The 19,452-nt window shown below is 43.5% G+C and overlaps 1 protein-coding gene across 1 annotated transcript in view; it reads right to left on the bottom strand.

Moving 5' to 3' along the window:
- The window catches only part of plxnd1 (plexin D1), a 99,317-nt gene that overhangs the window by 11,406 nt on the left and 68,459 nt on the right, over window positions 1–19,452 (bottom strand). Inside the window, exons 20-33 of the mRNA XM_058642989.1 lie at window positions 16,038–16,152; window positions 15,424–15,531; window positions 13,826–13,938; window positions 11,606–11,713; window positions 9,773–9,903; window positions 8,192–8,390; window positions 7,442–7,588; window positions 7,122–7,278; window positions 6,652–6,755; window positions 4,556–4,619; window positions 3,270–3,304; window positions 2,540–2,644; window positions 928–1,091; window positions 698–845 (exon numbers count right to left, since the gene is read on the bottom strand). Of these exons, the coding sequence (XP_058498972.1) occupies window positions 698–845; window positions 928–1,091; window positions 2,540–2,644; window positions 3,270–3,304; window positions 4,556–4,619; window positions 6,652–6,755; window positions 7,122–7,278; window positions 7,442–7,588; window positions 8,192–8,390; window positions 9,773–9,903; window positions 11,606–11,713; window positions 13,826–13,938; window positions 15,424–15,531; window positions 16,038–16,152 (1,698 nt within the window). The remainder of the gene's footprint in view (window positions 1–697; window positions 846–927; window positions 1,092–2,539; window positions 2,645–3,269; window positions 3,305–4,555; window positions 4,620–6,651; window positions 6,756–7,121; window positions 7,279–7,441; window positions 7,589–8,191; window positions 8,391–9,772; window positions 9,904–11,605; window positions 11,714–13,825; window positions 13,939–15,423; window positions 15,532–16,037; window positions 16,153–19,452) is intronic.

The raw sequence follows: 19,452 nt of genomic DNA, 5'->3' as shown, positions 1-19,452 counted from the left end.
GATACGCTCACAAGAGGATTTGGAGTTAAGTTGGCGACTTCATTGCACGGCATCAGTAAATGAACTCGCAGAGTGCCGTCGACAAAGATGGATTGAATAAGACGTCAAAACTGCTGTGAGTGTATCGAGACAGGACTGGTTCCAAATCTAGGTAGATGTTGGAATCCCTGTTCCTCACACAGGTTGAGGATATCGGGACTCACAGGTGTGTGCGTCGCTTTAATGCTCGACAGCGGGCAGGATTACAAGTTTGTCTGAGAGCCGTGTATTGTTTGTGATCCATGCATTAAAGTGATTGGTTAGCACCTGTTACTTATAATATTACAATATTTGCATAACATGATCATCTGACGCTCAGGCTGATTGTTGAACATTTCTCAATCCCAAAATGCAGATCAGCAGCACTCGACACTGCTCCATTAAGAGTGAATTAGAAGCAACAAAATCCATCCAAACTAGTCAACTCAACTACAATGACTTAACCTCCACAACTCATCTTGCTTTTACAGAGTCAAAGAAATCACAATGCTGGTAGCTAATTCTACACATTTTGTATTGTAGACATTATTACATATAAGAAAATGTTCTTGTTTACCCACAAATGATGTGAAAGAAATGTAATATGGGAGGCAGCCACAGTGACAGACTCTGAAAAACCTTGAATGAACAGTGTGAGCAGATCAACAGACAGACTGACCTTGCCGAGCTGCAGGTCAGAAACGGAGCAGGCGTCGATGAAAGCCTGGGCGATGACAGACAGACAGGCATCCATGTGATCCGTCTTATCAATGTCAAACACGAACTGAGGATTCTTCAGGATGTTCACCCAGAAACGCAGAGGTAAACTGCACCGAGAGGGGGAAAAGATTAACGTTTACAGCCTTGTACTTGCAGTGAGTAAACCAAGTAGCACAAAAGTGATCTTACCTGTTGGTTTTCCAGATGTGCAGGGTGTCTGGGTCTGTGATGCCCCGTTTGTCAGCCTGTTCTTCCAGGAAGTCAAAGAAATACTTGACAGCTAAAGGAGGGCGTTCGGGCGGGATGCTAAGGATGGCTTGGAAGAGGTCATCCAGGAACTTCTGAAGGGTTCCCTGTGGAGATGAAGAGGAAAAAGGTGGCTCACAGTGAGAAATGTGAAATGGAGCAGTAACTTTTCATGAGGTTCACCTGTTCAACTGATAATTATGATTAACGTAAATACTGTATCACCCAATCACACGGCAGCAACTCAGTGTTCTCAGGCAGGTCGACATGAAACTCAAACCAAGCATCAGAATGGGGGAAAAAGGTGATTTCAGTGACTTGTTGTTGGTGGTGCCAGATGGGCTGCTGTGAATATTTTACAAACTACTGATCTACTGGGAATTTCACGTGCATCCATCTCTGGGGTTTACAGAGAATGGTCTGACAAGGAAGAAAAATATCCGCTGAGCAGCAGTTCTCTGTGCAGAAAATGCCTCGTTGGTGCCAGAGGTCAGAGGAGAATGACCAGACTGCCAAAATATCAACAAGAAATAGGAGAAATTAACGTGTACACCCGGGTATCGTCTTCTCACTATTGGAGCTGAAGCTGACAAAAATCTAATTTGTAATTAATAATGTAATTAATGTAATCAAATTAGTAATTTGACTCAGGAGCATTGACCGTACATAAAAACGTAGACGTGGTCATCCAGTTTGCTGGCTGAAGCCATCCTGGAAGTAAGGATATATTGAATAGCCAACAGGGGGCGACTCCATTGGTCAGTTTGTATGGAAGTCTATGCAAACGTTAGCCTACTATTTGGTCTTAGTTGCTAGTTTCAGGTCTTCATCGTCAGTATTATGTTCACATTTACAGAAAAACAGATAAAGGATAAGGATAAAGGAAGGCACATATGACTGGACACCAGTGTGATTGACAGCTGGAGCCTGGTGGCAGGTGACGTCTGAAAACCTTCGGTTGTAAAACCTCAACAGGGTGCTGATTATTATTATTATTATTATTATTATTATTATTATTATTGTTATTACTGTTATTATTATTACTATTATTATTGTCATTATTATTATTATTATTATTATTATTATCATTATTGTTATTATTATACTACTATATATTATACTGATAATAATCATCATAATAATAATAATAATACTAATAATACTAATAATAATGACTTAGATTTATAAAGCGACTCTCACGAAACCCAAGGTCACTGAAAATTGAGAATCTCAAGGCTTAAAAACAGGAGCTCAGAGTGATGTCACGACTGGTCACCATTGCTGATGAAACACATTCCCATTGGTCAAAAAGCCACTCAAAAGCCAGGTTTAAACTGGTTTTAGATCCCCGGGAGTGTTGTATTACTCACAACAGTGACTGAAATAACATCTCATTACAGCTAAGGTATGAAGACGATCATCAGTAAATGCACAACACATCAAACCTTGCAGCAGACAGGCTACAGCAGCAGAGGACAACACCGGCTGCCACTCCTGTCACTTTATAATGTGTACCTAATAAAGTGGCCGGTGAACGTAGATGACTAGTATTCACCTTGGTGGAGAGCAAACGTGTCAGGTAGATTTCAGGCAGGACTTTCTTGCGGTGACTCTGTCTGTGTGACCTCTTATTCTCCGTTAGCTCATCATGAGGTAGGACCTGGAACACAACAGAGGCCAAAGGTCAACATACTCTACCCGCGACAATGAGCCCCCACGAGAGAGCTCAACTGAATATTGTCTCTGCTGTCTCAGTTGTTTGAGGGGATTTTCATTTTTGTTTTTGTTTTTGATGCATTAGAAACATGATCCAGAAACCACATCACAGTATTATGGAGAACTGAATAACAGAATTGAGGAAGTGAAGTTGGGAAATTCTGCTTTTTTCTTTCTTGCCATGTACAGGATCATGTGTTTGACTTGCTCACACAGGTCTAAATCAGGGCAGGGGGCAAAAAAATAAAAAAATTCCCAGTTACTTGTGTCAAAAAAAGGACGATGGAACTGTTCTGTCAAACTAACTAGTCACCCGGGAAATTGTCTTCCAAAGAACTCATTATTCTGAAGTCAAAGGGCCCATATCTTAGCTGACGTTTATAAAAGAGCTTAAGCAGCATTAGTGCTGTCATGTCCTCTCAGCAGCTTTCCTTTTTCACCTCCATTCACCCCCTTTTCTCTCTCTGTCGCCAGGCCTGCTCCGAGCCGTCTAAATGCCACGCACAGGAAAAGCTCTGGCAGTAAACTGTTAAAGAAAACACTATGATTACCTGTGAGCACATACTCACCAAATGTACGTATTTCTCTGTATCCAGATCTTTAACTAGAGAGGGGAAGAGACAAAAAAAGAAACACACAGCGTGAAACAATGTGCAATCAGCAAGTTGGAGACGAGGGAGGAGGGAGACCACAGAGGAGTGTGACACACGGGGAGGGAGAGAGGGGGAGAGAAAAAACAAAACACAACAAAAGAGAGATTGACAGGAGAGCAGGAGAGATAGAGTACATGCAAGAGGAGAAAGTGATTAAGGTGGACTGTGGGCTGGTCGGGGAGGGGAGCTGTCTGAGGGAATGAAAGAGAAAGATTACGAGTGAAAGGAGAGAGAAAAAGAGAGAGATTAGGAGAGACAGACACACGGAGTCTGTGATTGGCTCTGGAGCCGGTGTAATGAGATGGTAATGCTCGACCAACGCCGGGAAAGGAGCATTAAATCTCACTGGTTTATACATAGGTCTGCATACAAACACACTCATACAAATGTATGAGCAGTTGTGAGGAAGCATGTACACGGATGTCCAAACACAGTGAACACAGACAGTGAACTGTCTGTGTTCTCATTACAGCTGCCAGTGATGCTCCACCTGCCCAGCGGGGCCACAGTCCAGACCCTCAGCATGGATCACAGGCAGACAGGACAGTGTTTTATATTAGCCAGGGAGCACTACACTTTCACAACACCCCCCGGCATTGACGCTTTGAAGACGGAGCCAAGTTTGGGCCACGTTAGGCCTATTTTTGGCACAGTGCGAATGAAAAGGAGGAGGCTCTGACGGACAGAGCTGCGGCAGAACTGAGTTCTGGTCTGGCACTGATTATGAAAGGTAGACCTTTAGACAATAAATGAACAAGCCCATTAAAGGCTGTATGTAAACTCATCTGTCAACGGGCAGCGTAGGTCATTATATTACAGCTTGAGGCTGGACAATGTGCCAACGAGTGTCGCTCTCTCCCCCCCCCCCCCCTCCCCCCTACAAGCTGACATTTTGCTAATGAAATACATCTATAACATGAAAAAAAGAAAGAGAAAGAGCTCTGAATGAAGCAAGGAGCGTAACCCCCGCGCGAAGCACGAGACTAAGTGTTGTGATTAATGAGGTGGAAGTGTGCTTGGATGGCTGCGGTGCGTCTTTCGGGATGCGGGGGGAGTGTGCGGTTTCACGCGTGTTTACGCGGGCGTATCGTGTTCCTCATGTGCGCCGTTGTTGTGATTAAGTGTATTTATCCAAGTGTGGGTAAGTGTGGGTGACACGGCGACGGGGGGGGGGGGGTTTGGTGTATTTAAAGGTGACATACCTCTCCCCAGGGTGTTCTCTCTCTTGTCTTTCATGCTCATGGCCAAAGATGCCCCCTCTGGGATCTGTGAGGAGAGAGAAGGAGAGAGGGTGGAGAGATGAGAGACGACAGAGGGCATGGGGTCAGGGGTGAGACACGGTGCAACAGAACAGCATTATTGAGCAGGTCCTCTAGGGGCAGCGTGGTGCTGAGAGGTGCATTTGTCCGTGTGAGTGCGAGCGTGTGTCGGTGTTGTGCGGATCTACAGCGGTGGAAAGTCAGCGTGAGCCGGGGCTGTGCTCATTAAAGTCGACTTGTGGCGAAAATGGATGGAACAGCTTTGCCGGTGAACCCAGACTGTTTGTACACGCCGTGGCTCGCTGCTTTCTCAGCTCTGTCCCTCATGGCTCAGCAAAAACTAAACAGAGCACTTAACAAGTACAGGTAAGAGGTCAGAGTTCGAGGGGACGCGGAGCTTGTGCTTGCTCAAGCACAAATCATCGCAGACATAAGCAAACACACACAAGGGCATTCTTAATTTGGACACCAGGACTTTATTTATTTTTCTTGCAGTAGAGGTACTCTAAACACTCGTAACTCTTGAAAAAAAACAAAAAGAAAACTCTTTTAAACTTTTAAAACTATTTAGAATAGCAATTTAAATTGACGAGCTGCTATATTGTGAATTATGCAGTGTTGTTTAAGCACTTAAACTGATTTTAAGAAGGTTTTTTTGTGGCTGATGCAATGCTACTGTTATAAACAGTTTATCACTTTGTAGTGTGTGTAACTTTTAAATATTAACAACTGTTTGTTGTATTTACAACATTGTCAAATGAGTTCATACAATGAACTCCACAGAACTCTCTGTAGCTCTCAGTATAACAGTGTTTAGATCATGTGTCGCATGTCAACATTCTCAGACTGCACACAGGAAGTGATTTGTTTTTGTTTTAAAACAGACGGGGGCAACAGCAACACTGTCTTAGTCTTCGAGTAGGACTGAAAAACACAAAGAAGCCCCCATGAAAAGTTTTATAAGACAATTCTGCTGCTGTAAAAATAACCAGCTCAGCAGATGGACGGGATAAATGCCTCTGGTCCCCGCCCGCCTGTGTAATACTGCTGTATACACACAAAGGTTACATACATCATTTATTAGCACTAACATCATTATTTTCTCCATTATTTGTCCTTAAAAATTATTTAAAAGGCGTCCACATTTCAAACACATGCAGATTGGGGTTAGATTTAGTGGAGAATATGAGTATGAATGATTGTGTGTCTGTGTGTGTTTGTGTTGGTCCTAAAACAGAGCAAAATAGAGTTGTACTTTTTTTTTTTTTATGTATTCATTTGGCGATAGAGTTAAGTGACATGGAAAGTTGAAAGTCCTACTAGCGCCTGAATGATTTTAAACCCCTATGACTCATGAGTAATCTCCCTTTATTTTACTATCCAAAGTCAGCAACGGCTCCATGACACCCTTTAACATCCACAAACTCTGATTGTTCAGGTCTATATTTAAACAAATTGCCAATCCCGTACTCTCTGTGGAGTGCTTTTACATCCCAGCTACAAATAGCTGCATTCTGAACAGCTACAAGAGCGCTTTCCCCTCTCATGTGACCAAAAACCTGCAAAATGACTTCTCTTTTTTCTTTTTTTGACATAACAAAAATGTCAAAAAATGTCCAGTGTTAGAAAATGTTTACAAAAAATGTTTTGTATTATTTTTATTAATAAATTCAGACTATTTAGGTATGCTACATGCTACATTAAATGACCTGTAAAATGCAATTATGACACCATTGCCAAAGTGGTAGCTATAGCGCTTTAGTCATTGCTTTCTCTCTTTCTAATGTGTGAAAACACACAGGTTTGTGCAGCTGTTCTTCTTAGGAACCTGCGTTGACTCCCATTCATTTTGGAGAACCCCAACAAAGTCTGATAACCCAATAACTCTAACCATAACCTAATCTCAGTTCAAATATTAGCCGTAAACTTCCTCAGAACGGAGGTTCTGCCTCTCCGTGAGGACTGCTGGTCCTGATAAGGTCAGTGTTTATGCCAGAAAGGGTCCTAAAGAGGTAAGAAATACAAGCACACACACACACCTGGTAATGGAAGACTGTGTTGAGCTTCTTTCGCCCGTCCTCCATCACCGAGGAGTTATCCAGATCCTGCAGAAGTTTGCTGTTGCTGCCCGAGTCAAACCACTCTGAAGGGAGAGGAATCAGGAGAAAGGGAGGGGAAGTGATATTAAAAGAATTCCTCCTGAATTTGGAATATATTTGTGTGACAGAGGGCAGCCGCGCTGTAACGCTCCGTGTCGCGACCCATGGAAATATTCTTCAGCCATTAATCAAATCAGCTCTGCAGGCTCCACAGCTTTTGAAAGCAATAACTCTTTGTGATTATGACTGTACACTCTCCTCGATGGATTCTGTCATTTGTTATATTGCAGCCTCAGGTTAGCTGAGCTTCATGAGAGGAATTGACCTTTTGCAAAGGAGATTACTATATCTGGGGGGGCCAGGGGAGGAAAGGGAGAGGATGAAAATAATCAGAGAGAATGTGCTCTTACCCAGGTCTACGTCCTCTGCTCGCGGCCACTGGGAGAATGGCAGGTTTTTATAAAAGGCTTCAATGATTTTTTCCTTCACCTGGCAGATTGTGTCTGTGTTCATGACCCTGACTGATAGCGAGTCCATGCCACAGCCCTGGAAGGACACGTTGATGTTCTGCAAAGACAAACACAAAGCTTTGGGATTTCATCGCGGACCTCAAACTTTTCTGGCCCCCTCCACTTAATTGAACATTGTGCGTTTAACATTGATTTCTGAGCTCCACTGAGGGAACACCGAGGTTGTGAAGGATGAACAGACAGTAAGTGAGTTATCTGACCTGTGGCTTGGCCTCAATGTTCTCGCGGAGCAGCCACTCCTCGTTGAGGGTGTAGCGGGCCTTTCCTGTGATGGCATCTATCGATCCCTTGTTGATCTGCTGCTTGATTGCGCACAGCAGCAGGAAGAAAGGCTCACCCACTGTCTCCTGAAGAATGTCAACAACCGAGTCAAACATCAGACTGCTGGGAGGAGCAGCAATGTCACTGCAACCACTCTTCCTCTCCTCCTCCTCTTTCGTTCTCATATTCTCCCATATCATATTAAGGGAGACACAAGTCCTTAAAACCACTTCAAGCTCGAGTTCTCACAATCTTTTTTTGTCAGATACGCTTCCTACAACCCTAGGATATTTCAGATTCTTTCTGGTATGCGAAGGCCAAAATAGTCTCTTGACATATTTGGGAAATGGAGGGATGAGAAACGCTGTTATGGTCCAGTCTCACCATTAAATATCACTTATTCTTACACATTGGACCTTTAACCCTAACTCTTAATCCGGCCTGTAGGAGTGCACAAGTGTTCTTTTGGCACAAAAAGCACATTTGTTCCAGCTGCTACAGAGACATGGCCTGTAGTAATGGTAGTATATTAAATGTCTGCCAGTAAAACCCTAACTGTTACCCACAAGAACTTAAATTAAGTTAAGTCAGACTAAACAGCCTGAGAAGTGACACTCAAGCATCACTAGAGTTAGCTGCTGTTAAGACTATGTTCCATGATTCCATTTGGTCTCATTTCTCATCCTCACCTTGAGGTAGCTGTACATGCAGATGGACATCCAGTTAGTCAGCATCTTCTCCACAACCGACTCCGTGCGACGCAGCATCAGCTTGGGGTTCTTCGAGGCCGAGGCGTCAATCAGGTCCACCAGCAGGTCTTTCATTATACTGGTGTAGTACTCCAGCTTACCATGGAGGGCGATGGTGAGCAGGGATGCCAGGCTGCATCTGCAAGGGGGGGGTGGTTAGAGAAAATAGATTAGAGGAGTAGACAGATGAGCAAAGACATGCTCATGCTCATGTGTGGTCAGTGGAGAGAACATGACCGAAACAACAACAAGGTTCCTCCCCACAGCACCTACGACTGCAGAGCCAAATAAAGACCTGATCTAATGCAGGGAGTGTCTGTGTGACTAAATCCAGAGGTGCAGGGGATTTCCCAAACAAATCCCCTCTAATCCACCAGAAGGAGACGACATCAGTGGGTAAGTGCGGATGCTGCGGGGATGTGGTCTTGCCCCTGGAATTTCTCCACGATGACTGGCTACTTTCAGGACCCTGAGACGATAGTGCAGCTTTAGTGATAGATAGTACGCTTCACGATGGTGTTACTGGTGCTGTGAGGATGTATACAACAGCTTTAGATAAAACCCGACTGTCTTACGCACCAAGAAAAGAATGTCCCATTATATTAACTGGATAAAAATCTGTTTATGTTTCACTCTACCTCACCTCCTTCTTGTCCTTTCTCTCTCCCCCTTTCTCTCCTCTGTCCCCCAATTTGGGGGCCCACAAATGCTGACAGGTTAGTTGTGATAAAATCGTATTTGTTTTCAGAATGACACAAGATTTGCAGTACATGATACAATTTGTTTTGATTGGATATAAAAATAAATGTTTAATGTTAATAAATGCCCATTTTACACCTTTACATTGATATAAACATTTTAAAAACACTTCAGCGCTGCTGTTAACATTGTCGTCTTTAGATAAGCATTTCTCTCCCGCTTCCCACTGTCACCTAAATAAATGCTTTACTTTCAGAACCTTGAGACTGAAAGTCTGTGTCACTAGGAAGATTTCATTAACAGCTGCAGCTTTATCTCTGTTTAAATAAATAAATAAATGATTTATTGATGTTCCTGAAGTAAAAAATCAGAAAGGCTGCAACAACAAGACAGAAGTATGAATTAATGTTTATCACTGTTTTAATTTTTGTTATATTATTGCTCACTGAATCGATGTATTGATAACGTCTAAGCAAAACATCTTCACTGAAACTGCTGTGACTGAACAACTAGCTACGAGATGATAAAACAGCGGAGAGCAGGCTGGTGATTATCTGTGCAAAAGCACAAGCAACACCTTTTACATTAAATAAAGTCCCTTCATCCATAGTTCATTGAAAAAGATTCAAAATTTGCAGCTTTAAAAAATACCTCACATTACAACGCAGTGATAACACCACTAACCACTGGCGCTGAGATAACGACAGACGTGAATTAGCATCTTTCTTGCTAAAAGGTCACACAGTTCCATAAAATCTACATTTTCATTTCTGTCATTTGTTGAACGGTCAAAAGTATTGTGTATGAGGCTGAAGCCGTTACCTGTCTCTCACGGCAAAGTCCTTCTGCTGCTCCAGAGCGTGGACAAATGTGATGAGAAAGTGCTTGTTGTTGAGGAGCGTGGAGAACAGGGTGATGCCCTCCTCAACGTTAGGCCTTGTTGTGTTGTTGGCCTGGTGACAGGAGAGGTGGGGTGAGAAACAACAGTTTTTTCTCTCCTGCACGAACTCGCCCACTCAAATTGCATCAAACACCTGCTGCAACCTCCCCAATCTACTTCACCGCCTCTCATCCTGAGTGACCCATCTAGTGATCACTTCATCTTTTTATCACGGCTCTTTTTCCTGCACATCCCTACGTAGACTCCCTCTATAGAATCTGTATCTGGCGCTGCTGCTGCTGCCGCCGCCGTCCCCGGCAGTGTGTGATTGTCTCCAAAATGTGCCGAGTCGACTTAATGAGTGCGGCCCTATCTATGGGTGCGACTAAGTAGCGGTGAAATGGAGTCTTCCCTCTGGACTGCAGCCATATGGTGTAGTTTGCAGCCTGACAGAAGGAGAACAGAGGTGTCCATTAAGATAAATGCCCGCCTATGAGATTTATTTGCAGTGACCTGGAAAACACTTCCTGGGAAGACGATGCGGATTCAAGGCACTTCATCACCGTTAGACAGGCTCCCCCGGCTGCCGACCCAAAACTAGCGCTACTAGCACTGCAATCTTTACCTTCTCTATTTCTAATGTGCGCAAACACACACACACGGGTTTGCACGGGTATCCTTTTCAGGACTCTCATTGGCTTCCATTTATTTGGATGGTCTAACCAAATCGTTGTCTCTAACCACAATTCAAATCTGATCAGTTCCTCAGAATTGAGGTTCTTCCTCAGGTTCTGGGCTTCATGAGGACTACAGGTCCAGCTAAGGTCAATGTAAATGCCAGAAAAGGTGCTAAAGAGGCAGCAAATACAAGCTCACACACATACACTGAGGTGTATAACACTCCATCATCCACACACATTACTCTTAGTGTTATCTGCTCTTCTATTACACCCACCTACACACGTGACTTCCATTCATTTGGACAGCCAAACCAAATTGTTGTCCCTAATCTTAACCCAACAACAATTCAAATCTTTACCCCTAAACATAACCAGTTCCTCAGAGATAAGGTTCTGCCTCAGGTTCTGGTCTTCATGAGGTCTACTGGTTCAGTCAAGGTCAATGTAAATGCCAGAAAAGGTCTTAAAGGGGGCAGCAAATACAAGATCACACACATTCCTCTTACTATTATCTGCTCCTCTATTACACCCACCTACACACATATGACTTCCATTCATTTGGACAATGCGTTATCCCTAACTTTAACCATTACCAGTTAATGCCTAACCCTAAACCTAACCTAACCACTTAACTAGGTCCTGCCTCAGGGATTCTTCCTCATAAGGACCAGGGTTTTGGTTTCCATGGGGACTACTGGTCCTGACAAGGTCAGTGTTTATGCCACAAAAAGGTCCTACAGAGGTAAGAAATACAAGTAAACACAGTAGTGATGATGGACCTGTGGAAACGTGTCATTAGCCTGCTGTTTGACAAGTGAAAAATCTGTTTATGTTTCACTCTGTAGAAGCCACTTAATGACATGTGTGCGCACACACAAACACACGCTGACGTGCTCCACAGCAGTACAGCAGTAATGCAGAATATGGCATGTATCTTTATTTCATGAAGAACAAGCTCACCACAAAGCCTTAATAAGCTCTATTGTGACCCATTTGAGAAACAAAGGGAGCAAAAAAAGGACCCAAATCAAGTCACTGTGGCAGAAAAAGAGCAAACCCATCGTAACCCAGCACTGTAATGGCTTAACTCCTCACCTGCCAGTCCTGCAGCAGAGGGTGAGTCTCCGGCAGCTGTACACGAGGGCCCAGACCATCGTTCTCATAGACCGGCTGCACGAGACTCTTCTCGTAATCTGAGAACATCTGAAACACACAAAAACACAGAAAAAGTGTAATACAGATTGACAGAGAGAAGACAGAGGAGCTGGCGTTTGCAGTCTGGGGCCGAAAGGGCTTTCTTAAAGAGGTCTTGAATGGGCCCTAAGTTCCCGTGACAGGAAAAACATGACATCATGACACAGAACTTCATGAGCCTTAATGGCTTTCCAGACAAATTGACTCGGAGCTGAGAGGGAGCCTTTCAGCGCGCTGTCATTTCCGGACAGCTACGTTTGGCTGGTGCTTGAACTGTGTCCGAGTCTGCGTCTGACGGCTGCGGCTTTGTGCAACGAGTGTAATCTAAGAGAAGCAGAAGCTCTCGTGGAGAAAGAGCAGCGTGAAAGGTCAAGGGCCGGGGATTTGCTGTCTCAGTGGAAAACTGTGGAGAGACAGTGGAAGCAGCAGTGTACACTCACCAGCCACTTTATTAGGTACACCTGTAGACCTGTTTGGTGGGAGCTCAATGCTTATAGGAAGGTAGATATGGTCAAGAGTGAGTGAGTGAAGTTCAAACCGAGCATCAGAATGAGGAAGAAAGGCGATTTACGTGACTGTGAATGTGGTATGGTTGTTGGTCGGAGTATTTCAGAAATCTCCTGGGATTTTCAAGCACCACCATTTCAGGAGAGAGAACAGTAATAAAAACTTACAACAGTACTGTAACTCAAAAAACTACTTGTTCCAACCAAAGTAAACAGGAGACCTACATGTACATCCAAACTACTCCATTTTTTGTTTAAAAATGCATAAATTCTGCTCCGGATAAGGCTGCCATCCACACTACCTCGACATTTTAGAGCCATAAAACAGAGGCTTTTAAAAACACTGCTGGCTACATTTTAGTTTAAATTACTATGAAAAGCTTTAAGTGACTTTAACACTTACTTTCAGTTTGAGTTTCACCTCGCCGCTGTTGTTTCTTATTAGTCATAGTTGAATTGTGTTCTCTTTAATTGCTTTATTGAAAATACAGTGTATAATAAGTAAAAACTGATATTGAAGGCATCCACGGTGGATGTTATTTACAACATGTAAATAGTTATCAGTGGTTACAGCTCAACCAGAGTTAATAAAAACTGATTGTCGAAGTTTTATTATATTCATAAATGCTGGCGATAACTCATCATGTGTGTGACTTGTGCGTTTGTGCATTAGCTGCTTCCTCCTGGATGTGACAATAACTTTTGCTGTTTGCCGTAGCCATAAATAAAGGCTACAACCACCGTGACAGTCAGAGGACACTTAAGTGTCTGGCTCTGACGAAAAAAACAGGATGCCTGTCAGTTTCGGTCAATATTCCCTCAGGCTCAGTCCGGTTTGGAGAGAAAATGTGGTGTGAGTGTGGATGTATAGACAGATTACGGCTGAAACACTCATCTGGATGTCATTTCTGTCTGAAACCGTAGCAGTATGGATGCAGCTGACCCGGCACAACACGTCTGACCATGATGCTGAGGCTCCACAGCAGCAGGAGACCACACCAGGTGCCACTGCTGCCACTTTAACAGATGTCCTGTGTGAGCTGGTGATTGTGTTTCTGTTTCCTGCTCCGCGCTCACTTCCCCCAACAACCACAAACAGCGTCCAGCGTCCACTGCAACAAGCCAGCGAGGCTCATGACATTGTGTAAGAGCGTGTAAACTTGCAAAACCGCGCGGGCGTGTGAGCCGTGTGACGAGAAATCAGAGGGAAAAAGTTTCCTTGTCTCAGTGCCTGCCATTGTTCTGTCTCCCTGACAGTCCATCATGCCTGTGGTTGGACACACAAAGCCCGCTGAGCTGTGTCTGTCTGCCTGCGCCGGTGGAAAAACACCCACCCGCAAAGACAAGCCCACACTCATGCTGGATCACACATTAGAAAAACGCTTACCTATGGAGAACACATTAACTCTGCAGCAGGGTGCCAAACTGAGAGACACTCCGCTAAACGGCTAGTGTGTGTTTAAAAGTTCCAAGGTGAATTATTATCCTGAATATGATAAGCTGTGGGAAAAATGGAAAAGGGACAAGTAACCCCCCCCCCCCCCCATTGAGAAAAATGGTATTGTCAGTCTGCCAGTCGAGATCAGATAGTGGGTTAAAGAATAGGGTTTCTCACCTTGGGGAAGAACGTGCGGGTGACAAACTGTTTGTACTCCAAAAAGGGAATGCCCTGGCTGCGATTCAACTCCTTGGTAAGGTCTGTCATGTCTGTCTGCAGCTCTGCAAAGCCTGAAAGGACAGAAAAAACAACAGAACACCAAGAAGATCGTAAATCCTGAGACAGTTTTTTAGCCACAGTTGTTTATTATATCTGCCTCATCAAGCTCCATTTGTTGCGGAGGAAAATGAGTCAGAATTCTTTTTTCTTTTTTTTTTTCTCCCAGGCTGCTGTGGGATCTGAAAGAATCTGACTGATTTCAGAGGGAAGACATTTCAGAAGAAACACAGAGTGTAAATTGCCAGACCTGATGCTCAGAACTTAATAGACCAAACAAACACTAATCCCTTGACTTTCTCTCCCTCTCGGTTTCCTACACTGTGCATACACACAAATATTTACCAAAAACACGACAAACGGAGAAACCAAAATCCTTTTTCAAGGCCTTCATCCAGAACATGTGTGCAGACATGGAGAAACAGTATCAGCATGTCCAGACTCTGACTTTAATCTGCGTCGTAATACTGTAGCCACTCTATACGGTCGCATGTTGCAGAAAGGGGATCATGTTCCCGTCTGATGAGAGAATGGAAATCCCTTTATGGAAACACGCTTCCTGTTGCAGGATGACAGACATATTTAGGTTACAATGCCATTTTCTTTGGACGGTGTTTGTCTAGAAGGAACAGGGAATAAGAGACGAGAGGGATTTGCGACGTATTTAATTACTCCTCCCGCTTGTTCACAGAAGTATCTCCTGAAATGTCACTTCACACGGTCAAATCCTGATTAGCAGGAGAAGGTTTGAATAACAAACCTCCTTTTTTGCCTCCCATTCCCTGGAACCAGGAATATGTAATTTTCCTTCTTCCTTTTCTGCTTTTATCACACGTCTCCTCAGCAGAACTATAACTCGCATTGTTGCATTGTGCACACTCACCCTGATCTTGGCCACAAATCTATCCTTGTCCTCTGACTAAATAACCTCTCCTCTCCTCTCCTCTCCTGCGCTCCTCCTCTCCCTCCCACGCTCTGCTTCTCCTCGGACCTGACTCCCGCTCCTATCGCTTCCTCCCTCCATTTCTCTTTCTCTATCCATTCCCCCTATCTCTACGCCATAAATCTGAGTGCTCAGACATGCAGTGGCCTTCACACGGCGTTACTCTGAAGCTCTACACACACATGCACGCACACACACACACACACACACACACACACAGAGACTGTGTTCCTCCGGGTTAGACAAAGCAGAGGCGATGTGGTCACTGAGTGCGTCTGTGTGAGTGACTGATCATTTGTCAGACCCTGTATTTTAGAAGTCATGCTGACTAGGCACAAATCTGTCATGTGCCATATCACCCCCCTCCTACTTCAGACTACAAACAAACACACATTTTTCACCCAGTAACGCACACACAAATGTGCACATACGAAAAACACCAATGCGGTCAATGTTTATGTCAACGTTTGTTTTTTCTTTTCTTGACGAAAGACTTCATTTGTGGCCACAACAGAAGAGTGTGTGTGTGTGTGTTTGTGTGTTTGTGTGTTCACACCTTTACGAATCTCCTCTCTGATTTGGGACTCCATCTCCTCCATTTGCACGAGGGTTTTCTGCCAGTAGCGCTCCGCCCTTCGACTCTTAGTGCAGTACACGACCAGAGCTGGAAAGAACAAACGGTTGTAATTGAAAGCTTCCAGTCCACGAGGAAGTAATAGAGCGATTCATCTTCAGAAATGGTTTGTGAGCCTCTTTTTTTTTAAACTTTCTGCCATAATTATAAACATATCATGTATATGTTGAGATTTAATAAGAGTTTCAACAGCACGGTTACACTCAACATCAGTGCAGGAAGGAAGAAAATAGCTCTGTGAGTATCTGATAACAAATTCAAAGCTGGGAAATGTGAGAAAAATCAAATTAACACCAATTTCACCCATACACCTGCCCTGCAAACACACACACACACACACACACACAGTCAGAGCAGACAGTGAGAGGGAACAGTGAAGTCTTTGTGCAGTGGGTACATGAAGAGATGAAGCAAGTGCGGGGAAAAAAAAATCTATGACGCCCAAATTCCTTTTATCTGATCCACATCTGGACCATGCATTGCTTACAGCGGGTGCACATCCATCATGTGCCGGTGAGCGTGTCCACACAACCTACCCACGGTGCACAGCAGCAGCAGCACGCAGCACACCACAATGGAGACCACGATGGCCAGCTCACTTCCGCCGAGTTGCACTTTGGCGATGATGCGATGGAAGTTCCCCACTTGAACCTGAAACAGAGACAAAAATAATGAAATTAAAACAAGGGGCGCCTCAAAAGAAGTGAAGAAGCCTCTTGGATGAGATACGCCTTCAGCTGCGTGTAACTAACCCTCCTCTTTTTTTGTTTTGTAAATGTATCACCATTATTATTTTGTGTTTTCATCCATCCATTATCTCTGTTTGTGAGCTGCAGAACTCAAGAAGTAAAGGAAAGTATTTGGAAATCTAAATTGACCTTGTAGGAAACTGGGTGACCTTGGGGGAGGCTAGTATTTGAGACTTGTAAACTATGGAAAACAATGAAACTTCTTCTCTGATGAACTTTGCAGCAGCATTTTTGGTTCTGGATTCAAACAAAACACAAAATGCAAATTTTCCATTAGATTTCCAAGACCTGCCTGGTGAATCTATTTATCATATGTAAGCGGTTACTGTTACAACCCCTGGATCTTCCAGGTACTTCTTGTTTAACTATTATTCTATTTGGACAGGATACACACAAAATAAAACAGGAAAACCAGACAGTGAACTAAAAATCTAGTGGAAAGAAAACAGAACAACAAAATAATAGTTGAAGAAAAAGCGCCTGGAAGAGCCAGGATTTGTGGCAGTTAGTCTTTAAAACATTTATTTTAATTATCTTTCCTGGACACTTATATCACTATAATTATAATATGCTATTTTGTTACCTATTGTATCTGGAGCGCCTGTATGCTTGTTTTTTTATATTAACTTCTGTGTCTCACATTAGAAGGTCACACAATATATATTTTTTGGTTCCACAATATTTTTTTTCCCTCTAAAATGTGTTACTTTCATGTATTATATGCATATATACACATTTGCAGATGTAATATATGTATTGAATTTTCATATACTACAATCCAGAATGGCTATTTTTGACTATTCTTCTCCTCACTCTTCTTCTGTGCGCTGATAAAATAAAATAGATGGTCAAGATGAGAGGATTTAAGGGCATAACTTTCCTTTTTTCTTTTTAAGGACTGTGTCAAGTGTTATGTAATTTCCATGTTTCTTTGGATGTCAAATGTACGTATGCAAGCGTTTTCTTTCCAAAATATAAAATGTTACATTGCATCATCTGTATGTAATGTTTGCACCATGTGCAGTTTATCGTTAGTAGGTCGTGATTTAAGGCAAGTCGGATTTTGAGGGGAAGCAAGAAAAAAGACGAGGACAGAGACAGAGAGGAGGGCGAGGCAGGGTGAGCAGTAATGTGGAGAGACAGTGTGAGCATATTAACTATTCTCTGTGTAACACAGTGTAAAAATGCATGCAGCGTAATGGAAACACCAGTGTCTGCACAAATGCACACGTGCACACATTACAACATCTTCTTTTTTTTTCTGTGGACACAGGTGCAGGCGAACAGGGGGGACAAAAACAGCACAATGTAGATTATGAAAAATGGTCTCGCTGCAACGAGCTGGAAGAGTCACGTAGTTCATAGTAACCCAGATGTGACAAGAAAAGGACTTTCACTTCTGCCTTCTGATTAGTCAGCAGGGTCTCTGTGGTCCCTCCTCACATCCCTCTCTCTCTCTCCTTCCCCCAATCTGAACATACTTCATAGAAAGAAGAAGAAAAAAAGAGCCTCCAATCCTCACAGCAAATCCTTCTAACGTTGGTTTTACTCTGAGGGGGGAAACAGCCTCACTGGACTCCTGCCTTGTTTTCCTCATTCCCTCTTTCTATTCCAGGCATTTATTTATCCAGACCAGCGAGAGACGACCCCTCTTCCAGACACTGCAACAGCCAGCGCTGGTTTTAATGGAGGGGAAAATGTCATTGTTCTGTGTTCCTGTTTCACTCAGGGTACCAACAAAAAAAAAAAAACCCCACTCTGCTTCCCAACATCCAGTCCTGCAGCTCGGCTGTACACTTCAGAGCCAAGCACAACACACAGGCATGCAGATATAGCTCTGCCCCGGAGAGAAAGTGGAGACACAAATGACCATAAACTATGCGGCAGCCCGACATGTATGCGCTTATTCAAATGTGCCGACGCACGGCGAAAATATACACGCGTTGTGTATTTATGCGCCTGTCGAACACGTACACAAATCACCGTCACAGAGTGCACGGGCGGGCGGCCCACCCATTTGTGTTATGGCATCTCATGTGACCCCTGCCCTGCCTTTATGTCCGTGCTAATTGCGTGTGTTTATTCTCAGACATCCTGAGAGACGGATGGGGGTGGAGAGGTGGTGCTCGAGTGAGTCACAGGTAAAGAGGCAGGGGGAGAAATAAAAGTTATTCCCTTCTATTTCTGTGTCAACGGAAGTGGGGGAAAAAACTTGTTGTATGATGTAATACGTCGTCAGAGATTGTTGTAAAACATAGATTAGGATGTATAATGTCCCGACATCCTTAATCCCAACCAACAGTGTTGTAATGTAACAAAGTACTCATACTTTGTAACTGCACTTAAGTTCAAAATTCAAGTATCTCTATTTTATATTTCGAGCGACTTTTACTTTGACTCTACTACATTTTTCTCTAACTATCAAAATCACAAGAAGAGTTGGTATTATGGTCTGTATTTATATAGAGCTACAGTTTTCACCTATTCACACATTAATGGGTGAAAACCGTCAAACAAAGACTTTCTTATTTGGTGTTTGTTCGATGGTCAGTAGTGAAATCTTCTATTTACTAATTAATCATAAAAAAAAATCCGCACCCCAGGATCCTCTGATGTTTCATCCATCACAAAACGCCCTCAGCGGAGGAAGGCCCCGCCAAGTTTGATCAGGCCCTGGGACGTGTCCTGTCGCTGATTAAACATTTTTAACTTGCTTCCTCAATCTGCCAGACTGCGGAGGCATGTTATTAAAAAAAATACTGGCTCCACCGATGACAATATCACAGCCAGTTTATTCACAATTACAATTTTCATTTCACGCACAAAAACCCTGTTTTTGTTTTGGTTTCGGTTCCCGTGTGCGCCACTCGCTGCCACGCACACAGATCCCAGCACAACACAACACAACACAACACAACACAACACAACACAACACAGAAGCTCGTGGCACTTTGACACGCAGGTTTGACGGAGTGGACAGAGACAGACGGCAGTCCAAGCGGAGCAGTAATGAAGAGAGCGAGTGTGAGCATATGGCCACAATTTTACATTCAGCCCCCTTTTAAAAGTTAGAAGACCATGATTAAAGTTCAACTCGCTGATGTGAGAGAGAGAGAGAGACTAACATATGCTTCTGAGCTATTTTAGCAAACCTGTCACAGTCTGGCTCATATTTAAATATAGATGAGTGCCCCCTCCTCCT

Source organism: Solea solea, chromosome 11, assembly GCF_958295425.1.
Source record: "Solea solea chromosome 11, fSolSol10.1, whole genome shotgun sequence".
Taxonomy (NCBI): Eukaryota; Metazoa; Chordata; class Actinopteri; order Pleuronectiformes; family Soleidae; genus Solea; species Solea solea.
Note: the sequence above shows the minus strand (reverse complement) of the source record. Positions and strands in the feature narration are given on the sequence as shown.